The sequence below is a fragment of the Lathamus discolor genome, chromosome 5, assembly GCF_037157495.1.
Source record: "Lathamus discolor isolate bLatDis1 chromosome 5, bLatDis1.hap1, whole genome shotgun sequence".
Taxonomy (NCBI): domain Eukaryota; kingdom Metazoa; phylum Chordata; class Aves; order Psittaciformes; family Psittacidae; genus Lathamus; species Lathamus discolor.
This window is the reverse complement of record NC_088888.1, coordinates 93,252,046-93,273,272: the sequence shown is the minus strand read 5'-3', so window position 1 is coordinate 93,273,272 and position 21,227 is coordinate 93,252,046. Positions and strand designations below refer to the sequence as shown.

Genomic DNA, 21,227 nt, shown 5'->3' with positions numbered 1-21,227 from the left:
CGTAGGAAAGCCCTCAACGTGCCCTCGCTCCCGTTACCCCAGCGGCCACCACGCATGCGTAGGCAGAGGCGGATGAGTGCGCGGTCGCTGAGCGGCGGTGTGTGGTGGCCGGGGGCGGGCCTGGGCCCGGGGGGCCGGATGGTGGCGGGGTTACGCCATGTTGCGGTGGCTTGTGGCGGTGCTCAGTCACTCCTGTTTTGTTTCCAAGGACATGTTCTACGCGGTGCGCAAGGGCCGGCGGACGGGCGTTTACCGCACTTGGTAAGGGCCGCGGCAGCACAGGGAGATGCAGCCGGGCCGGCTTCAGCCCCGTCCCACCCTCGCCCTCGGGCCGGCTTCAGCCCCGTCCCCTCCCTGTGTTGCAGGGCGGAGTGTCAGGAGCAAGTGAACAAGTTCCCCTCCGCTAGCTTCAAGAAGTTCGCTACTGAGAAGGACGCCTGGGCCTTCGTTCGCTCCGACCTCCTGGCACAGCAGCAGCTTGAGCCGGCAGGTAGCTCGTCTTTTCCTCGCCTTCCTCGTCTTCTCGTCCGGGTGGGAAGGGCGGCCCGACGCGGGTGGGGGAGAGGGAGACTCGGCCTGTCTGGCTTCAGCGTAGACTCACTGTAAACAATGTTACACGTGGGTAGCAGCTCCTTCGTATCCTCTGGTGGACGCCTGGTAACTCTCGGAGCGCCGTAGTGGTAAGTGCGGCGGTGGCCCTGCCCTCTGAACACAGCGATGGGTGTGTCTGTGCAATGGAAGGAGTCCTGTAGGTGCTTGTGCGTTGCTTGTACTGTGTCTTACGTGGGGCTATGTGTGTCTCCTCTTCAGTTTGATCAAAGATCGAGAATGGTGTGTACTATAAAATGTTTTGCACAGTAGCTTGCAGTGATGTCAGTTAAGAGGCTAGCATTAAGTGATAATGGCTCTTGTTTTTAGAAGCAGTTGTTTCAGGTAAGATTTGATCTTATATATGTGCCCAGGCAGCCAAGAAGGCCAATGGCATCCTCGCCTGTATCAGAAATAGTGTGGCCAGCAGGGCTAGGGCAGTGATCACCCCCCCTGTACTGGACACTGGTGAGGCTGCAGCATAAATATGATGTTCAGTTCTGGTCCCCTCACTACAAGAAAGACATTGAGGTGCTGGAGCAGGTCCAGAGAAGGGCAGTGAAGCTGGTGAAGGGTCTGGAGCATAAGTTTTATGAGGAATGGCTGAGGGAACTGGGGTTGTTTAGTCTGGAAAAAAGAAGGCTCAGGGGGGACCCTTCTCTAGAATGACCTGAAAGGAGGTTGTATTGAGGTGGGGGTTGGTCTCTTCTCTCAAGTAACAAGCGATAGGACAAGAGGTAAGGGCCTCAAGTTGATCCAGGGGAGGTTTAGACTGGATATTAGGAAAAATCAACTCACTAAAAGTCAGGTATTGGACCAGGCTGCCCAGGGAAGTGGTGGAATCACCATTCCTAGAAGTGTTCAAAAACCGTGTAGATGAGGCCTTCAGTGATATCATTTAGTGGTGGTCTTGGCAGTCCTAGGATAAAGGTTGGACTTGATAATCTTAAAGGTCTTTTCCAACCTAGCTGATTCTGTGATTCTATGTAGTTAAACTTCTTCTCTCTCTCCTTTTTATTTTTCTTTTCCTTTTCCTTTTTTTTTTTTTTTTGTTTGTTTGTTTGTTTGGAAGGAGCACTGTGTCCTGCGTATGTAACACAGGAAAAAGGTAGCCAGAGAGAGGATCCAGAAATAAATGCTTTGTGTTGCAATACGTGCAAAAGGCCATATGAACAGTCTACAGGCGAAGAACACATTGCAAAGCGTGTAAAACATGATGAAGTATACTCAGCACCAACAGTCAGTGAAGATAAATTTTCATATATGGGTGAGGTCTTTCATTATTCCTGTAATTCTTTTAACTTCTTTGCATTCTTTGATAAGTAACAGGTGTAGTTATTAGACAGCCTTTAGGAAGGCTTGTGTATGGCAACATGAGGCCCAGCCTAACTTAATTTCTTTTTAAGATGGAAATGTGAGCCATGATACATTTGTTCACATTGTCTTTCACGGTAAATTTAGTTGGTTTTAACTGGTATCAACATAGAGCTTGATGTGATCATCGTGTGTGTCTGGATTACAGATTATATTTAAATATACTGATGTAGCTGGGAAGTTTTAAGTTGATTGGAGAGCATGGGAACTATAGTGAAAATACGGAAGCTGGGCGGAAGTGCTTTTTGAGGCTGACTAATTTGACACCAGTCAAATTGGGGGTGTGAAGCTGCAGTGGGATTTCTGGTGTTCTGCATTATTAATTTACATTGCTTCTGTAGTGAACCTTTTGAAGGATTCTGTGGGAGGGAAGTTTCGGGGATTAATCTGCTGGTAGACGTTTCTTTTTGCTTAAAGAGTCTATGCCTGTGAAGGAGTTCTTGAGCTTCTGCTTTTGGTAATTATTTTGCAGGTGAGTTTGCAGTCGTTTATACAGATGGTTGTTGCTCAGGTAATGGACGTAGCAGGGCACGTGCTGGAATAGGTGTCTACTGGGGGCCAGGCCACCCTTTGTAAGTAGCTGGATGTACTTTTTTTTTTTTATTTATATATATTATTGTTTGTTGTGGATGCAATTTACAATACCAGCCTCCTTTTGAATATGAAACCATGCTGTTGAGACTCATAATGACAGTGCTATGAGACAAGTGAGTTATTAAGGTGAAAAGAGAAATCAGCTTCTTTGGGAGGTAAGAGTGAGGGAAAATCAACTTGAAATAATATATATATATGTATATATAGTATACAAATAACTCATGTGATGCAGAAAGTTTTAAAATAGGTGTAGGTGTGCACTGAAGATGACAAATTTAACTGCAGATTGATAACAGGTCCAAATATGCAGGTGGAAGTTAGAGCTAGTTTATTTATTTATCCTCCTTTATAAAATGAAAGGTAGCTCTTTTATATTTTTAGAATGTGTGTTCATTATACACCATTCTGAAATTTGGGGGTAACTGATCAACTCTTCATTCCTTGGACACAGAAATACCAGTGAAAGACTTCCTGGACGGCAGACTAATCAAAGAGCAGAAATACATGTAAGTAGTAAATGGCTAAAATACTTCTGCATGTTAGACCACAGTAGCACACTCATGACTATTTCAGCTCTGGCCTTCAGAAACGGGAAGCTGTGGGAGAAGTACACAAAACATGAGGAGTTATGACTTGAAACAAATCATTCTCTTTGAGTTTTATTGATCTTTATTGTATTTTGAATAAGGTAGTTCACCTTGAGAATACCCAAATACCATCAGGCCAAGCGCAGCTATTTATAACAGTCTGGCATTTGGAAATCCTCATTCTCAAATTTGTATTGTATCCTTTGCATTTTTAATGTGTGTATCTCGGATCTTAGGGTGAGTAGTGATAAACAGGAGAATCTCTTCCCTTCTTTGACAGACCAGCCCCAATCAGCATCTAGTAGACCTGGCTTCCCAAAGCGAGTCCAGTGTTCTAAATAACCAAATCCCTGACTATGGCAGCACCCATACAGTAGTCTCAAGAGTATTGTATTCCTTAGATAAATATAGCAGTTCTAGGCTCGCAGGAGCAACTTCTGTTACTTACGAAGTAAACTTTGTTGGCAACAGCAGACTTAGTCTTCCCTTCTCAGCTCAGTTCTGGTATTGCTGCTATCCTGCACTGTGGTTTTGGAGATTAACTGAAATGAAGAATTTATCTGCTTAAAAATGACAGGAAGTTCATTTTAGTGAGGGACAAGCAGAGGTGATAGTGGTGTGCCAGGGATCAAACTTGTCACTAAAGATCTTTTCAGCTTTACATCCAAACCTGGCCACTTCTCCCTCTTACTGTATTTCAGAGCACACAAAAAAAAAACCCTACTCCAAAACCCACCCACCCCCCCGCAAAGCTTTTAGGGGTTCCAGTCTGTTGGAACTGGTATGCATCCTTCCTCTTTGCCAGTGAAGCTTCAGTGGCTACCTGTTTGCCTGTTTCGTTAAGTGGCCATCAGCATGCATAATTTTGGGAACCTGTGCTCTAAAGTGTGGTGATACTCACTGATGGAGAGATTGCAGTAATATTCTTTGTAGTTCTGTGTTAGCATCGGGTATTTTGCTGGTATTTTAATTTTAGTTGCATGTGTTCGAAGTCCCGGTCTGAACTTCGATTCTGTTGAAATGTTCTTAAGGCAGCCTGCAAAGCAATAGAGCAAGCAAAGAGTCAAAACATCAAGAAACTAATTATCTACACTGATAGCAAGTTCACTATTAATGGTAAGTTAATGATGTTAGTTTTCCTGATTCTTAAAGACATGCTGCATGTTTATTACATAAGGGCCACAGAATATGGGCTTGGGAAGGGGGATATACAGAATACAATACATAACTTCAACACTGAGGACTGCTTGGGGAAAGAATTCAGAATATTGCAGCATCTCCTGCTAACTGCATGAAATTCAAGCAGAGACAAACTGTATGTTAAAGGCTGATAAAGGTAACTACAGGATTTTTGTCTTAAGGCATTCAGTATGATACAAAAATCTAGAAGAAAGGTCATTCGTATGTACTGTGGTAAGGATGTACTTAGGAAAGTACTTGGATGTTGGTGTAGTAACCCTGTAGGTGTTTTGTTTTGCTCAGATTGGAGAGGCTGTGTTCATACACACTTGTGAAGTCCATTCAAGTTTCTTTGCTTTTTACATGTAGACTACATTTCCAAACATTCAGGCTATATCTGCCTTCTTATTTAAGGAGTAATACAGTACATTTTCTGGCCAGCAGGGGATGGCCAGAATGTTCAATATTGTTCTGTAGAAATCTCTGTATGTGGTCCTTCTCTAAAGGATTCTGTTTGGTGTGCAGAGGCCATAAGACAGGTGGTCAACTATTTGTTCTCTATGCATGTGTCTCCCCAGTTCCTCAGGATAAATAAAACTGTAGATCTGTTCTAGCTTACTGTAGCATCAGGCAATCGTTAGTTTCAGTTTAGTAAAGTTCATGTTGTAATTTTGTGTGTAATGCATACATAGGATTGTAGTGTTTCAATATCTGTTAGGGAAAACATGTTCTAGTAATGCAAGTAATAATGGAAAAATACAATCCTGAAAGGCAGTGATAGAGAACCAGGAAAAGAATATCTTTTATCTCCAGTGTCTTTGTGTGAGAATTTGTACTGTTAATGTCTTGTTAAAAGGCTCTTTACTCCATTTTAGAGTCATAGAATGGTTTGGGTTGGAAGAGACCTTTAATGTCATCATCATGCTGACTTCTTTGATAGCATTTTCATGGTGATGCCCCCTTTACGTAGGTATTACGAATTGGGTTGACAACTGGAAAACAAATGGCTGGAGGACAAGTGCAGGAAGAAGTGTAATAAATAAAGAAGATTTTGAAAGGCTTGCTAATTTATCAAAAGATATAGAAATTCAGTGGGTAAGCACCTGATTTCTTATTAATGACATCTTAAGCATGCTTCTTGTAGAAATTGACAAGTATGATTGTAACTAAGAGTTTTATAGAGCATAATACTGTACATCCATAAGTAAAACCATAAATACAAAGAAGCTGCTGTTTTTATTTAAAGTAAATAAGCAACATAACTAGACTCTTGGAACCAGGATTTCATTTATTAAAATACATGCTTGTATTTGTTTTCTGTCTCTTGTTACTACTTAGATGCCTGCAGTAATTACTTCTAGTTCATTAGTACTGTTAGTAGATGAGATTTCTGTTCCTGGAAAGTTAAGCTTAAAACACTACTGTCTTTTCAAGTCAGAGCTGAATTTGTGGATTTGCTTTTCAGCACTCTTAAGATGCTGGTTCATTGGTGCAGCTTAATCGCATGGATGTCTTTAAGATGGGAAAACTAAGAGATTATAATCCCAAGTAAACCAGCTCTAGTTCTCTGTACCATAACTGTGTTTTTTTCCATGAAAACTGCATGTAAAGGTCTTTAAAATACCCATTGTTAAGTTTAAAATTGTTTTGCTTTCCAGTAAAGAAGTAAAAACAATAGGAATACAGGTATTCCTGATAAAACATTTTTCTGTGACCTCAGCACTAAACTTTGTAGGGGATATCTACTCTCCCTTCCTTCTAAATTTTACTCTTAATTGTGATGTAAGCCCACTGATCCTAGAACTAAATCTCTTTACCATTGACATTTTGGCTGCTAATGGTATATTTATTGGGCTTCTGTCTTTACTCTGTACAAACCAGGATGAATTAGATCTTTAATGTGCGCTTTTCCTATGAGAAAAATATTACAGATACTCTTTCACTCATGTCGGTCTGTGTTCTAGAGCTGGTGACTCCAATTTAAAGGCTGACTAGAATTGTATGTAATTACTCCTATTGTCTGTTGAGGAGACTGTGCAAAAATTTAAAACTAAAAGCAAAGTTCGACTGTCCTTCAAGTATTTACATGAAAGAAAAAAAGTAGTGTTGCTTTGTGCACACTTGTAACAGCTGAATCAAAACTTGGGAAGACTTTTAATTTTGGGAAGAGTGATGTATGTATACACTTTATCATGGTAACCTCCCTGCTCCAGCGTGGGGTACTCCATGGGCTGCACGTGGATATCTGCTCCATCATGGACCTATGGATCTCCATGGGCTCCACCCTTGCTTTTGACAAGGATAGACTTAGGGTTGAAAGTGTTTTCAGTTGCTAATTGAAGGATGGACAGTTCAATACCTCAAATTGAGAGATTCTTTTCATACTGGGTTCCTGTATCTGAGGCGAGTGCCATAACCACCAAAGCTGTTAGTGGCATAGGGGTCTCTGGCTTTCTGGGTAAAGGTTAATGTGGTTTAAGCACTGAATACAGATAGGTTTTCCTCTCTTCTCTGAAAGTGTGAATTTTGAGTTGGAGGTGTTGTCTGCATTTCTTAAAGGCTAGGCTAGGTAGTCTTTATAGCCAGTTCACTACTTCCCAGGATGACTTCCACAGTTTGGCAAGACTATCCTAGAGGAAGGGAGACTGAACATTCCTGATAAGAACATGTAGGGACTAAATGGGAGGAGGGGGACTCTACAGAGGTGCTGCTGTACTGTGGGTGAAAGTGTGTGGACTGATCAAATTCCATGTGTGTACCTTTTTCTTGCATATCTAACACTCCTATTCTTTTGTCGTAACAGATGCATATTCCTGGTCATGCTGGCTTCCAAGGAAATGAAGAAGCTGATAGACTAGCAAGAGAAGGAGCTAGTAAACAATGATCCTGATGTACAGAGACTAGAGACTGTCACAGTGGGAGGGAAAAGGCCAGCATCACAGTGACAACTTGAACGGCTGCAGTTATTTCAGAGTTGAACTTTGAAGTGTACTTCTTTCTGGCCTGAAGTATTAAACATGTACCAACTTCATGGGAGAAAACCCTCACGTTTTCTTTTATAGCATTTGTTTTACAGTCAAATTTTTTTTTGTATTTTTTGTTTAATCTGATGATACAAAGTGCTTGCTTTTGCCCCATCTTACTGAAGGGCCTCAGTCAGTAGTTTTAATCGTCTTGCAGACTTCTGAATTCACCATAAAGACAGACTTCAGAAGAAGTAATATTGAATCTTTATCTTGTGTTCTGTATTTTTCTGTACAACATATTATTTTGTTGTACAGAGGTATATATTAACAGCCCAAAATAGTTGGGGGAGGGGACCTAACACAGTGATCTCTGTTGGTATGCTTTGACATTCTGGCATTAGCAGGTGGGCTTGTAACACTCACCTGTGCCACACAGCATCACCAGCTACAGCACCTGAAATTTCTTTACAATTTTACTTGCTTTGCAAGGCAGCATGAATAAAGTAAAAAGCCAGGTCTTTAGAGAACTTGAATGGTGATTTTTTTTTTTTTTTTTTTTTTTTACAGTTTTCACTGGCTGCTTAATGTCCAAGCTCTTTGTTTCTGGCCTTCCATTTCCATTAAGTATATTTTTCTGCACACTGGTTCACATTAGCATTGTTGGTTCCTTTTCAGTGTTGTCCCAAAGGTAATAAATAGTTGGCCATTTTATCTGAAATGGAACTAGAAGATGATCAGCTTCTCCAGGTCTTCCAGATGTCAAGTGTTTGACTTCATTTTTTCCAGTCAATGATGAGATTAATGGAATGGCTAATGTGCAGTTGTGCAGTTGAATTAGAGAATAATTACGAGTAATCAACACAGTTTTATTTTCTATGCATATACATGGGAAGAGCAAGCAGGTTTGGTATGTTATCTTTGTCAGCTTCTTTGTAAGGTACCTTTGTACCATTGAACAGCAAGGCTTCAGCTGAAGGTCGCTGACTTTGTATTTGTTGATACAGAATGGTAGAGCTGCCGAAATTTGATGTCTTAATAGTACTCATGCATTATAATATCTTTACTGAGGCAAAGTATAAGCTCTTACACATTTAGAGTCACGTGGATTGTGATAGAATGAGGAAACCAGCTAACTAGTAGTTAATAGATGAGTGCAGGTTTTAGATTTGTTTTCTCTCATCTGAAACTGCACAGTAAAGCTCATGTAGGGGGAAGGTAGTCCACTGATTAGCTCTTCCCCTCTGCCTCTTGTTTATATGCACACAATTTTCCATCTCTTTGTTTATTTTAGAAATCGGGCTTGAAGGAAGACACACCATCAACCCTGATCAGATCTGGTTGGGGGATCAGTGTGACCAACAACATACTGAAGGCATGGCATCTAATCATCTGCCTGTACATAGATCCTATTTACTGAATGGAAATCTCTGTTTTGAAGCAGCAGCTTTGGAAAATAAATGCAGATAATAGTGGGTAAATCATAGCATCATTGTAATACTGAATTTCAGCAACTTCACTGAATCTATTACATAGAATATAACAAGAAATCTAATAGGAAAGAGTTTTAGCTTAATTGGTACCAATGTTTATCATTCTTGCTCTGGAAATGTAGGACAAAACAAAGCTAAGAGGAAAGTTACAAGATTAAGGCTGATTAAAGGATGGAAAGCAAATAATACTTCTTAATGGGACTTAACTTGAGGATCTGCAGAGGATGGTGGCTGTTAAAGTCATTCTTTCAGGGCATTTAGTGCCATGACATCCAGTGGATGGGCACTGAACCTCTGGCTGGATTCCTATATGCTTCTAAAAATGCAAACAATACCAGCACTGGATCAGATGTCATGTTATGGGGCTTAAATTTTACCCAGAATCAAAAGCCAGTAGTGCTTATATATGAATACTATACTTCAAAGGGATCTGTTGCCAGTTCTAAGAATCTGGGAAACACTGGTTAAGATCTTCTGAGAAGTATAAAACTTTTTAGGAAGAAAAGCATTTAAGGAGGGATTATTCCAGCTGTTTCTCGACCCTTACATTGTGTTAGGTGGCTGTTTGTTTATTTGCCAGGTAGAACTGCTGAAGTATGCAGTCTGTAGGAGGCCGATGGGCACTGCTGGAGTGTGTCTTGTCCAGCCCAGCTCAAGCAGGTCATCCCGAGCAGCTTACTGAGGATATGAATATCTCCATAGATAGAGACATGAGCTTTCTGGGCAGAATGCTTCTTACCACTATACCTCCCCTGCCGCTCCGCAGTTCATTTCTTATTTTTCCATGCTGTGGGGTTGCAGGGCAGGTCATTGAGGCTGAGCCCTATTGTTAACTTCCTTCAGAGTGCTACTGCCAAGGGCGGGCTGGATGTAAACGCAGCTGCTGATGAACTTAGGCAAGACCTGTGCTATAACCAGCAAGTTACCCAGAGGGCTTGTGCAGGTGAGAAGCCCCTTACGCGGACAGATCTCCTTTATGGAGGCCTCTCCTCACCTCTTGCTGCTGAGCCTAAGGCCGTGCACTAAAATGAAAGCCGTGTCTGCCGCACAACACTCCCGGTTCGGCGTAGTTTCAGTTGCAGACTGTGCCCCTTTACGGCAATACCCATAGGCTGGCAGTGCGGGGCTGCACCAGGACTCTGCCCCGGCCCGGCCGGGGCGGGCCGTCCCAGCCCAGCCCAGCCCGGCCCAGCGGAGCGGAGCCGCGGTGACGGGATGGTGGAGGCCTGGTACATGGACGAGTCCCCGGAGGACCAGCGGGCGCCCCACCGGCTGCGGCCCAACCGCGCCGTTGGCCTGGAGGAGCTGCGCCGCCTCGGCGTGGTCTACCGCAAAGTCAGTGAGCGCGTACGGCGGTGGCGGGGCCGCACGGGCCTCACCGCATGGAAGGCCCGGAGCCGGCGGGGCCTCGGGTGGCCTGGAGGAGGCAGTGCCTTAGGCCCGGCCCGGCACCCGAGCGGGGAGGGGAGCGGCGGCGGCAGCTGGTGGGACGGGGCCGGGGCGGTGCTCGGCCGCGGACGGTGGCAGCCGGTACCGGCCGGATCGGTGCCAGCAGCGCTGCCCAGGCCGGGACAGGGCAGGCGGTAGGCGGGGCCCCGCAGCGTCTGTGAGGGGATAGAGGGGGGACAGTCGGTGCAGGTACCTCTGCCGAAGCTGGCACGGCTTGTGTACCCATGGCGGCTAACTTGTCTTCACCTCCCGCTCCTGGGGGCTTGGGGTTTTCCGCGTTAGTGCCCTGAGTTGTGCCGTGTGTCCGAATGCCCGCTCCCCTCCTTTTTCCCCTTGCTTATTTCTTAGTTGGATGCTGATAACTATGAGACTGATCCATGTCTGAAAGAGATCCGGAGAGCAGAAAACTATTCTTGGATGGATATAATAACCATACACAAAGACAAGCTTCCGAACTATGAGGAGAAGGTATGCAAGTCTTTATGTTTGGTGGGGATTTGCGCCCTGCCGCCTGCGCCACGCTGAGCAGGGGCACAGGGTGAGTTTTCCAGGTGTCAAACACATCCTGTGCTGAAGTCCTTAACGTTAAAAAAGCAGTGCTGGTCTGATTTAAGAAATACCGGAGGGCTTTTGCTTCTGTAGATTGCCTTCAAAGGTTTTAGTTTCCCTCACTGTGTCGTTTTGAAACTAAGATTCCTACCTGCAGAGCCCTGCCAATGTCGGCCTGTCCTCAGAGAGCCTCCCAGGATGAAGGCAGGTGGTTGCCAGCTGGGCATGGGCTTTGAAGGCTCACACATCCTAATGGCTGCTTGCAAAACATGTCTTTTCAAAATTAATGTTAACCATATGGAATCAGAGGGATGCATTCCCTGTACAAGAAGATTTTTTTACCTTGGGAAGCTGGTACCTTGGCTGCTTCTCGACAATTGATTGCCAATGGTGCCGGCTCTCAGATGGGCCTCCTAGAAGGAGCTTTCTACTCCCAGCCTCTGGGTGCTGGCGTGCTGCTCTGATCTGAGGACACCAACCCAGTGTCACTTCTATAGTTTCATTATATTTCTATTTACCAGTTTGTCTTAAGTTTGGTTTAAAATAGATGTCAGAATGACTAGGTAGTAACTCGGGCTGCCTGGGCAGGCTCTAGCTGAACACAAAAAGAGCCATTACTGACAGGGTGTATGGACTTCTGCTCCTCTTGCAGCGCTATATTGGTACTGGCTCAGGGACACTGGCACTAGTGTGGCTAAACAGCATCCAGACCTGAGCAGGTGATGGTATATGGCGATCGTACTAACCTGCTCAGGCCTCTGTTGATTAAATGTTTAAAGCACAGTTTTGTTCAATACTGTGAAATGTACAAAGAATTCACCATTCCAGATACAAAGAATTCATCATTCCAGAAAAAAGCAGAACGTTGCTGCTGTTACCTGGAGGGAGAGAGCCTGGAGCTAGGGCTCGCTGTTTGGGGGCAGGCGTGACATGCTGCTTACATCAGTTTGCTGTAGGTGGCCAAGTTTGGCAATAACTGCATTTTCACACACAGCTGTAGTAGCTTGTGTGACTGATTCAGCCCTACACCAGTGTAAAAGAGGGGGGATAACCTGTAACTCTGTTTAGGTTTTGCATTTTGGGAAAAAAAAGGCACAAAATTATAAAAATGAACAACTGCGAGGACCAAATCCCACAGTGGGAAACTCTACCCATCTCTCTCGCTCTCAAACGGATGCGAGCTTTGCTGTTATTCAGCAGCTGCTTATGTGCAGCTATGGCTGCTGTTTCTTGTCAGAGAAAATCCTGTCTTAAAATGGAATGTAGCACCTTGCTTAGAAGTGTCCCGAGACAGGGTCTGGCTGGCTGGATTCGCTCTTTTAACCATTATGGTCTCATCCGTTAGTCGTTGTGCAGTTACCCTTTGAAAGCCTTTGTCTGCTTTGTTACATGTTTCTACCAGATTTCTTTGCAGTTTTTCTGTGTTCAGCAGTTTTAAGAGACTTGCTATTCCTAGATAAAAACATTTTATGAAGAGCATTTACACCTAGACGATGAAATTCGCTACATCTTAGATGGATCTGGCTACTTTGATGTTCGAGACAAGGATGACAAATGGATCCGGATTTCCATGGAGAAAGGAGACATGATAACCCTCCCTGCTGGCATATATCACCGATTTACACTGGATGAAAATGTATGTTGTTATAGATTACTGTAAATTTTGATGACAAATCATGTGAGTAGATACCGCATTAGTAACTACATGCCCTGAAACTTGCAGTTCATTAGCAAAACATATTAAATATGAAGTAGGAATATGAAAAATACTAAATAATTCACAGCATCTGAACCTTTCATCTCCAGATCAGAAATCCAGCTTCTTTTTGTCAGCTGTAACTGCAAGTCATTGCCATGTGATATCCGTAGCATATCTTATGTGACAGTAGCGTGAGAGCCAAACCTATGGCTGTCCCTCTCCCAGTTGCCCCTGCTGTCAGTTAAGGTGGAGATGGTGTAGATGGATCCTTCTGTGTTGCCTTGTGTATCTTCATGAGGATAGACAGAGTATATCTGTGTCCAGCAGTGGTGTTTTGATAAGTGCTAAATTCACCTTCAGGGAAAGAAGGATTTAAGTGGCCACTACTTGCAGCTAGCATGTGCCAGGTTGGATGCTGGCTTCACAGAAGGTGACCTGCTTTCAGAGGGTATTTTTGGCAATGGGACTGTGAGATTGGCACATGGAGTCCTGATCTGTGTGTCTGTCCCTGTGGGCTTTTACAAATATGTTTGTAACTGCAGCTTTATCCCTGGAAAATGTATGCTGTCTCCTGTGTGGCAAAATCCCATCTCTGGCGTAATCTTGAGAGAGGTATAATTTTGAGTCAGCCATCCAGACAGCAGTTATCATATACGTAAAAAAGGGAGAAGCTGCTTTGGTGAAAAACGTGGCTTTTCCTGTCTGCATTTTCTGCTCCACAGTGAATCAGCTACAATTGCTAGTTTAAGGCTTCTCCTTTACGTAGACAAAATGCAGGGGTTATGGATTGAATGCGGAAGTCTTAAATGTTTGCCCACTTCAGGAAATTTGGTCTGGATGTGGCTTCAAAGTAAATTCTTCAGGTGCTACTAGACCCTTGCTATTTTGCAGCTAAGTTCTTTAGGTACCTAGCTTTATTCTTGACATTGCTGAGCACCTGGGTGCAAGATAAGTGCTTAGCAGTGTTTACGAAGTAGGTAGGGCCTAAATCTGTAGCATAGTGGACAGGAGAGGAGAGTTCCCCATAACTCAGTGATTGGAGTGCTTCTGTAGGATGTAAAATCCCATTTTCTACTGCCACAGCTGTACCTTGCACCTGGCATAATTTTGGTTAGCTTGTGGCAGGGGCTGTTGCTTTTCCTGTTGAAATCTGGAGACTTCACTTCCTGAAGCATTATTTTTTGGCTTGTATATGCACTCCCCATTCAGCTTTTATGGCTCTCATTTTGAAGCTTCTGGTATTCCTCCAAAGCATTGAGTAGCCATCTTGGGTATTCTGATTGCTGTTGTTTAACTAAGCAAGTAGGATTTAGATGCTGCATTCCTCAGTATTGTGGATCCAGTGCAAAAGATTTGCATAAGAGAGCAGTTTTAGGTTTGGGGTTGTTTTTTTTCTTGAAACAGGGAGAAATAGCATCTCTGCCTGACCTGGAGACACATGTTGCAACATAGAGTTTGCACTGCATAGGTGCAAAATCTCCCAGGGCAGTAGACAGGAGCAGGAACAGCACTAGAGCACTGTAGTTTTGTGAAACATGTGAAGCTTTCAGTCCATCTTAAGATGGTTTCAGTAATTTCTATAGAACTGCAAATGAAACATTAACTTCAGAACGAAGATCCCTTGGAAAGGATCTCTTAAATTACTTCTTGTTCTTTGACAGAACTACATCAAGGCGATGAGGCTGTTCGTTGGAGAACCTGTCTGGACACCATACAACAGGCCAGCTGATGATTTACCTGCTCGGAAACAATATATGAAGTTTTTGGCTGAAGAAGTGCAGTAACAGTGTCTGAGACCTGGCAGGTGGAACAGCCTGAAGCCCTGTCAGAATAAATGTGACTGGTGGCTCTTCACTGATTAGATTTCTTCTACTTATGTATACAATTGGAATCACAGAATTACAGAAAATAATCAGATTGAAAGGTCATTTGGAGGTTATCAAGTCCAACCCGCTGTGAAGTACCAGGCCAACTTTAAAGCTAGACCAAGCTAAAGAATATGGGGTTTGGAAACCTCCAGGGGTGGAGGTTCCACAGCCTGTCTGGGTACTCTTTCCAGTGTTCAGCTGCTCTTGTGAGCAAGCATTTGTCCTTTGTGGCCAATTCCCTGGTTGCAGTTTGTAGCTGTTGTCTCTGGCTCTTTCATGGAATGCTTGAGAAGAGTGTGACTCTTGTCTTCTCCACAGTCCCTTCTCCAGTAGGAAACAGGTTTTCTCTAACTGCTCTTCTCAAGGCGAGACAAACCAGCATCCTTAGCTGGCCATTTTTCTGTTAAGTAAGTTGTTTCAACGCATTTTGCCCTAGCTTTGACTACAAAGGAATATAATCTGTAACCACCTGACAGTTAGACTTGAACCGCTGACCATTTTGAGCCTGATGGTCCAGGTAGTTTATACCCTCAGTCTGGCCACAAGGCTTCTGCGGGGCACACTGTAGGAAGCCTAGCTGTGGTCAAGGTGAATGACATCTGCTGCTTTCCTTCTGCCACAGCACCAGCCATTGCCTCTCAGGTGGCAGTCAGGATGAGCCAGCAGAATGTGCTCTTGGTAAATTGGCACTGGCTGGCTGCTCCTCATCACCTGCTGTTTCATGTACCTGAAAAAGCTTCTGTAACAGCTTATGCAGTAATTTCCTGGGGAGTGAAGTGAGGCTGTCCAGCCTATAGTTCCACAGATCTTTCTTCCCTTTTGAAGGTGGCTGTATCATTTGCCTTCTTCCACTCAAAAAGGTTTTCCTGATCTCTGTGACCTTTCAAGGATGCCAGTGCCTCAGTGACATTAGCTAGTTGCATTTACACTTGCTCAGGAATCTATTTTCTAACCTTTTCTTTTTTTTTTTTTTTTTTTTGTTTTCCTTGATATCTGTGGCAGGTAGAATTGGGAGAGGTGGGCTACATTAATATTCATTCTGCTCTGAATCCATGCTAATGAGCTATGTAGGATTCTGGTTTTAATTAAAGAAAATAAAGCCTGCTTCATTCTTGTCTAAAAATGTTCATAAGAGACATTTGCATAATCGGCATTTTCATATGCAGCTTCCCAAGTTCTGCCCTGGTACATAAAGCTGTGGCTTTCTCTCAGCACAATGTAGCAATTGGCTCTTGTGAGTTATTAATAAAATTACTTTGACTTGGATATGGGGTTTTTTGCTTGTATGGGTTGGGGTTTTTTGGTTGGTTGGTTAGTTTTTTCTTGTGCTGACATGAAGGACACATTGAATAACAGTGAAACTATAATTCCTAATCAGCTTTTAGTCCTTGTGCTGCTACTGACTTGTTCTGTAACATGGGACAAATCACTCACTATGTGCCTCAGTTTCTTTAGCTGTAAAATGAAGAAGACTAGACAGACACGCTGGTCTGGTGCTCAGTAAATGCCATGCTGTCACATAGGACGTGTAGCTCCTCAGCAATGAGCACTGAAGCATTTTGGTATGAATTTGCTCTTTACAGTGATGAATTACATTATAATGACAAGTATTTCTTGCGCCAGCTCTCCATGGGTGATGGGGGCACAGGCTCTGTGCTGGCCTCAGCCTGTGCGTCCGTTTCAGCCAGATAAAATACAAGCTCCTGCCTTGCAGTTTCCTGAATAAACGTGATTCTAGAATGAACCTGAAACTTGCGCTTACGTGAATTTTCCTAATGTAGCAGACATTAGGAAATAGGGTAGAAAACTGAACTGTCCCACAGCGGCTCCTCCCTATGGGTGCGCACACAGCTGGTCTTCAGCAGGCAACAATGTTTTCTCACTGAGTGTTACTTTTAACCAGTGTTTCTGAAAACAAAGTTGCAATTTTGAGGCGAATTTATGCTAGTTTTTATCTTTGTGTTGCAAAAAAGGCACGTTTCCTGCCTGCGGGTCTCGGGTGGTGAGCTGGATGAGCTGCCGTGACACAGTGCCCTTCGTCGTGCCAGTGGAGGCTCAATTTGTGGAAGAGGAGGCAGGCACAACCCACGCCTGCAAAATGCAGCCTGTGCCGGTTTTTGTGCAGTGATAAGCCTGGCTGAAGCGTCAGTGTTGCTAGCAAATACGGCATTTGACTATAGTCAGCTACACCTCAGGTGGGCTCGCACAGGAGCTGTGCTGTATCCTGGGCCTCATCGGCTCAGGGATTTGTGTGCCACTTGTCTGGAAGGAGCACTTGAGTGTCCTCTTGTGCAGCACACTGCAGCATCCTGGTCCCACGATAAATTGTGGGGATTTTTCAAGGTACAGCTACAGGAATAAATGACAGTTACTGCCTGCAGCAAGTTTTATTCCTTTGACTTATATGCCACAGAAAATTGTGTTTTCGAATGTAAAGTACAATGACTGCTTCCTCCTGCTGCTGGTATCAGTCCCTGGTATCCAATCTAATTCATCTTCCTCCTGCTTTTCGTTGTTTGGTTGGGTTTTTGTGGTTTTTGTTGGGTTTTTTTAACAGAAGTCAGCATGACACTGTTCATTCCTCCTGTGGGCCTTTCAATTTTGTTCTCTCTCTCTGCAAAAGGAGAAGTGGAAGCAATAGTGTGGGCTCTCAGGAACCCCTGTTTACAGCACAGCCAGCCCATAACAGACTGGAGGGCGACTGGGACGAGAGAGCAGGTAACACACTCTCCTCAGGAGAGATTTGCAGTTTGGAGGCAGTGATGAGGGATGGACAGTAAAGTGGCTGCTCACAGCAATTGCTTTCAGCAGCTTGCTGATGTAAGATGTGACCTGGGAAGCAGGACTAAGCCACTTTGTTTTGTTGCCTCTCTGGAAGAATATATACACCAGGTACAGCTCCCATCTCCTCCCTGTCAAGGATAACACACGATCACCCTGCTGAAGATCGTTCATCATTTTCACAGCACAATGCATTCTGCTGCAGGGAGGTGGTGAAGGCTGTGGGGGTCTTGCTGTCAATGCTTTTGAGTCCGTGCCCTTTAGTGCTATAAGTGTCTTTGAAAGGGTGAAAGCTTTGCTCTCTGAAGGTGGGGGTTTTTTGTCAGCCAGGAAAAAAGCAATTTGGGGCTGGTATAAAGATTCCACACCTGTGAAGAGATTACATGGGAGATTACACTGAGAGGAAACAGCTGGGCAGGAAAAAAGCATTAATATTAATAGAAAATGCTCCAGAGAGTGGAGAGAAGGGAGGGAGAACATGCCGTTCCTGCAGATGAAAAACACAGTTTATTTTCATGGTGATTTTATGTGTTTGGGTTTTTCTTTTCTTTTTTCCCCCACATGTTGAAAAGTGCAAAGTGAAATGGATTTTTGGTCGAAACCCGTGAGTGTTTTACTGCAGCTAGTGGAAAATCTTGGTGCATTGATGTAGAATGAAAATTTATGTAGGAGGGTCCAGCAATATCATGTTGGCAGCATTAACTCTGGCAAGGGGAATATTTCAACACCTTCAGGATTAGAGATTAAAAAAAAAAAATGGTAGGAAAAATGGTACTGAATTGAGGGGTTTGAAGACAGCTTTTTTGGTACCTGTGTATTATTTTCCACTTTAATCCAGGCTTTTTCCATGTGCCATATATACCAGTTTCTCATGACCATGTTGAGAGAGCTTCTCCGTGAATGGTTTCAAGGCAAACTGTGGATGGGCTTTGGGCTTTTTAATAAATTAGGTGGGTAAACATGTAGCTGGAAGGTCTCTGATGCTGCCCTCCCTTGTTATATGTCCTGGGGCAAGTGTCTGGATGGATATATTGATGCAAAGGCATTTCACAGACAGTTGGTAGTTAACTACCAGGCACTATCACTACCCACGCCAGGCACTTAGGGTTGCCTACAAAGGGGTGAAGGGAAATGCTGCTGTGAGGGGTGTCTCACCCCAGGCTGCCCGAATCAGGGGCTGTGCTGCTTCCCAGCAGCTGCAGGAGCTGGCAGCTGCCCTGTCCTGGTCGCTGAGCTTGACAAATGCAAGATCTTCCTGCACTCAGAGCATTGGGTCCCACTGGCAGAACAGGCACTCGCCTGCCTGGTTCCTGACCCCAGGATCTGGCTTGAACGTAGGAGCTTATGAGAAGGGAGAGTTTTCTGACAAAGGCCATCATTCAGTATCAGCTGGCAGACACCATCGCGCGTAAAGACTGAGGTGGCATCTGAGCACTGCTTTGAAGAATATCCCTAGTAGCCAAATAATGGATTTAGATATCTGGCCAGGCAGAGGCTGTGGGCCTGACCTGTGCTATGCTTGAAAATTACATCGTCAGGCTGGGAGTCTTCCCTGTGAAAATGATAGAGATCCTCTCCTCTCTTCCCAAAATAATGTCACTGCCAGTTGTCTGCTATCTCCTGAAGCCAGATAAAGTTATCAACTCATTGTGGGATGAATCAGTGTTACAACTTAAATGTTTCTGTCTCAGAGATCCAGATTTGATCTGATTTGCTGCCTTCGTTGTGACTTCACAGCTTGATTCCCAAAACATTTTGGGTGATGGCAAAAAGGTGCTCTGCTATACCTGCAAGTTGAAAAACCTACTTTTCATGAGCCATTAGCTCATGTTTTCAAATAACTGTATAAATACCAAGATAAGACAGGGAAGCAGAATGCCAAACCCCCAGATTCCTGGGGAAAGATTCAGCAGTCAAAGAGCTGTGGATCTCTCTTAACGCTGGCTTCCCCTGCTGCAGTTCTCTCTGGGATTCCTGTGCTGATATTTAAAAGTGCCCCTTCATTTCTCCATTCCTTCTCTGCTGCTTCTAAGGGTACCGATCACTCACTATTGTGCCTGTCAATGAGCTGCACTGACTGGCAGAAAATTGGGCTAGGTATGCTCCAGGACTGCCTTTGGTCACAGACATGGCCTTGAGCAGCCAAACCAAGCTCAGGGTTCTGGTCTCCCCTGTGATCACAGGCATTTGAGCCTGGAGAAGTGATCTGAGCCCACCCTCGGGCTTCTTTTCTCTTTTTTTCCAGAATGATTCAGGCAACTTAAAGCTGACCCGTGGCTATTCATGGGAAGAGCCAAGCTGTTCGGGGTGATGCCGTGACAACGGACACAAGTGGTGGCCAGGTTATGCATGGGCTGCAGAGGCTGGGGCTCAGTAGTTCTGCCGCCTGCCACTGGGGCGTGTGCCAGCACCTGAAGTAGCTCACACCTTGCACTGGATTTTTACTAAACGGCTCTAGTAATTCTGCTCTGCATCCTTTCACTTCAATATTTGCAGTTTAGCGCTGTCAGATTTGACATTTCTTCAAAGCTAGAAAGGAGCCTTCTCCCTCCTTCCTTTCTTCCCTGCCTCAGACAAGCAACATCCAATCTTTTCTCTCTTTGTGGGTTAATTACAAGCCATTGTTCCTGGCTTTCAGATGGATTCATTTTAGTAACTCTCATACATAAAACATCTGCGAATGGCTGTCCAAATCTGGGATAGGATCGGGTGCTGCTCCAGAACAGCTTGGAAAGGTGGCACCTGGGTCCTCCTCCCCGCCCAGCCCCTTTCTGTCCTCCCTAAATCCAGCATTGTGACCATCTCACACACCCCCTGAAGATGAGGATCTCTGCATCTGTAATTCTGAAGCCGACTGAGAGAACTAAGTGGGAAAGCAGCTTTCCCACTTTCCACGATCGTTGCCTCAAAGTTAGTGCGGGAGCTTGTTTGCATTTGGTGCTACTGAGCTGCTGTTCAGACGCCAAAAACTCTGTGCAGGTTCCCACCCTGCGAAGTACCTCACTGGTAAAACACATTTTCCCCCAGTGTTTTATTAAGTGGGTAGAAAGCAGGGTGGGGCAGGGTGGATGGCCAGGTTCCTTACAACTTGTATTAGAGGCATGGGCTAATGGATTAAACCCACCTTGTAACATCCCTAGTTTCCCTGGCTTCTGCCCAGGACAACAGCAATCTAGGCTGCTACTTGAGCCGCCTCACAGAGACTGACTCTGGCTACTGTTGTTCTACTTATGTGGAATACAATTAAACCTGTATTTGATGCTTCGGGCCTGTTTTCACACATTTCTTGATTGCAAGTTTAAGCAGAGAGGGCCTGTATGTTTCTTATCAGAGAAATACAACAGGAGATGGGAGTACCACACATCTTGCAATCTCCATTTGGATGGCTGCAATGCATGTGATGGATTAAGTGCATCACTTGACACACAAGTAAGACAACGTAACTTAGCTATGGAGGCAGACTGCACCCCTTATTCCCCTCTCCAATTTGATTTGCAAAACAACTGCAGCAAAGGCTTTGGAGAAGGATTGCCTGTCTACCACCTCCCAGGCCACTGCAGCGCAGCAAAGCTGGCAGCCTACCCAGGCAGGGGGGAATTCTCAGCACATCCTTCGGCTGAAGGCTTCATCCTCAGGATGAAGATGAATCTGCAGAGGGTGTCTGCCGGCATGGTGAGTTTCTGCACAGGGTCAGTGAGCTCACCCGGCCCTTGCTGACAAGAAGGACAGGGTAGTAGGAAGAGCGATCATTTCCAGGACACTAGCTGAGGTCCAGTGTGGAGTCTCAGGCACGTCTGCACATGCCTTCTGGGGAGCATTTAACGGGTCCAGTCCCAAACCTGAGGCACTGGGAAAATGTAAACGACCAGCTGGTGAGGGGATGCCATTATCACCTGAACAGCCACTGGGTACTAGAAATGGCAGATAGCTGCTGAAGTCCTTTTGAGGATCAGGGTCTCTGTGCATAATGTAATTATCTGGATGTCTGAAGTACAGCTTCTTTGCTCCTCTTTTAATAGAAGAGGAAATTTAAATGCAAAACTTCTGTTAAGGCACATTAAGCTTTAAGACTTGAATACAACAATCAGCTCATTCAGGCTATA

General features: G+C 44.5%; 2 protein-coding genes across 3 annotated transcripts; both read left to right on the top strand.

Annotated features, from left to right (window-relative positions):
- The first annotated feature begins 66 nt into the window (after positions 1-66).
- Positions 67-7,353, top strand: RNASEH1 (ribonuclease H1). Of its 2 annotated transcripts, XM_065681570.1 has the most exons (9): positions 67-97; positions 209-261; positions 366-490; positions 1,661-1,860; positions 2,440-2,534; positions 3,008-3,062; positions 4,175-4,259; positions 5,293-5,417; positions 7,126-7,353. In XM_065681570.1, the coding sequence occupies exons 2-9, from the start codon at positions 212-214 to the stop codon at positions 7,204-7,206; spliced, it is 816 nt and encodes a 271-aa protein (XP_065537642.1). In that variant the 5' UTR covers positions 67-97; positions 209-211; the 3' UTR covers positions 7,207-7,353. The 2 variants fall into 2 exon arrangements, with proteins under 2 accessions (XP_065537642.1, XP_065537641.1); XM_065681569.1 differs by lacking the exon at positions 67-97 and having other exon boundaries at positions 106-261.
- A 2,525-nt stretch (positions 7,354-9,878) lies between these two features.
- On the top strand, positions 9,879-15,609 carry ADI1 (acireductone dioxygenase 1). Its single transcript, XM_065681571.1, has 4 exons — positions 9,879-10,113; positions 10,576-10,695; positions 12,233-12,412; positions 14,137-15,609. The coding sequence occupies exons 1-4, from the start codon at positions 9,994-9,996 to the stop codon at positions 14,257-14,259; spliced, it is 543 nt and encodes a 180-aa protein (XP_065537643.1). The 5' UTR covers positions 9,879-9,993; the 3' UTR covers positions 14,260-15,609.
- Positions 15,610-21,227: the final 5,618 nt, after the last annotated feature.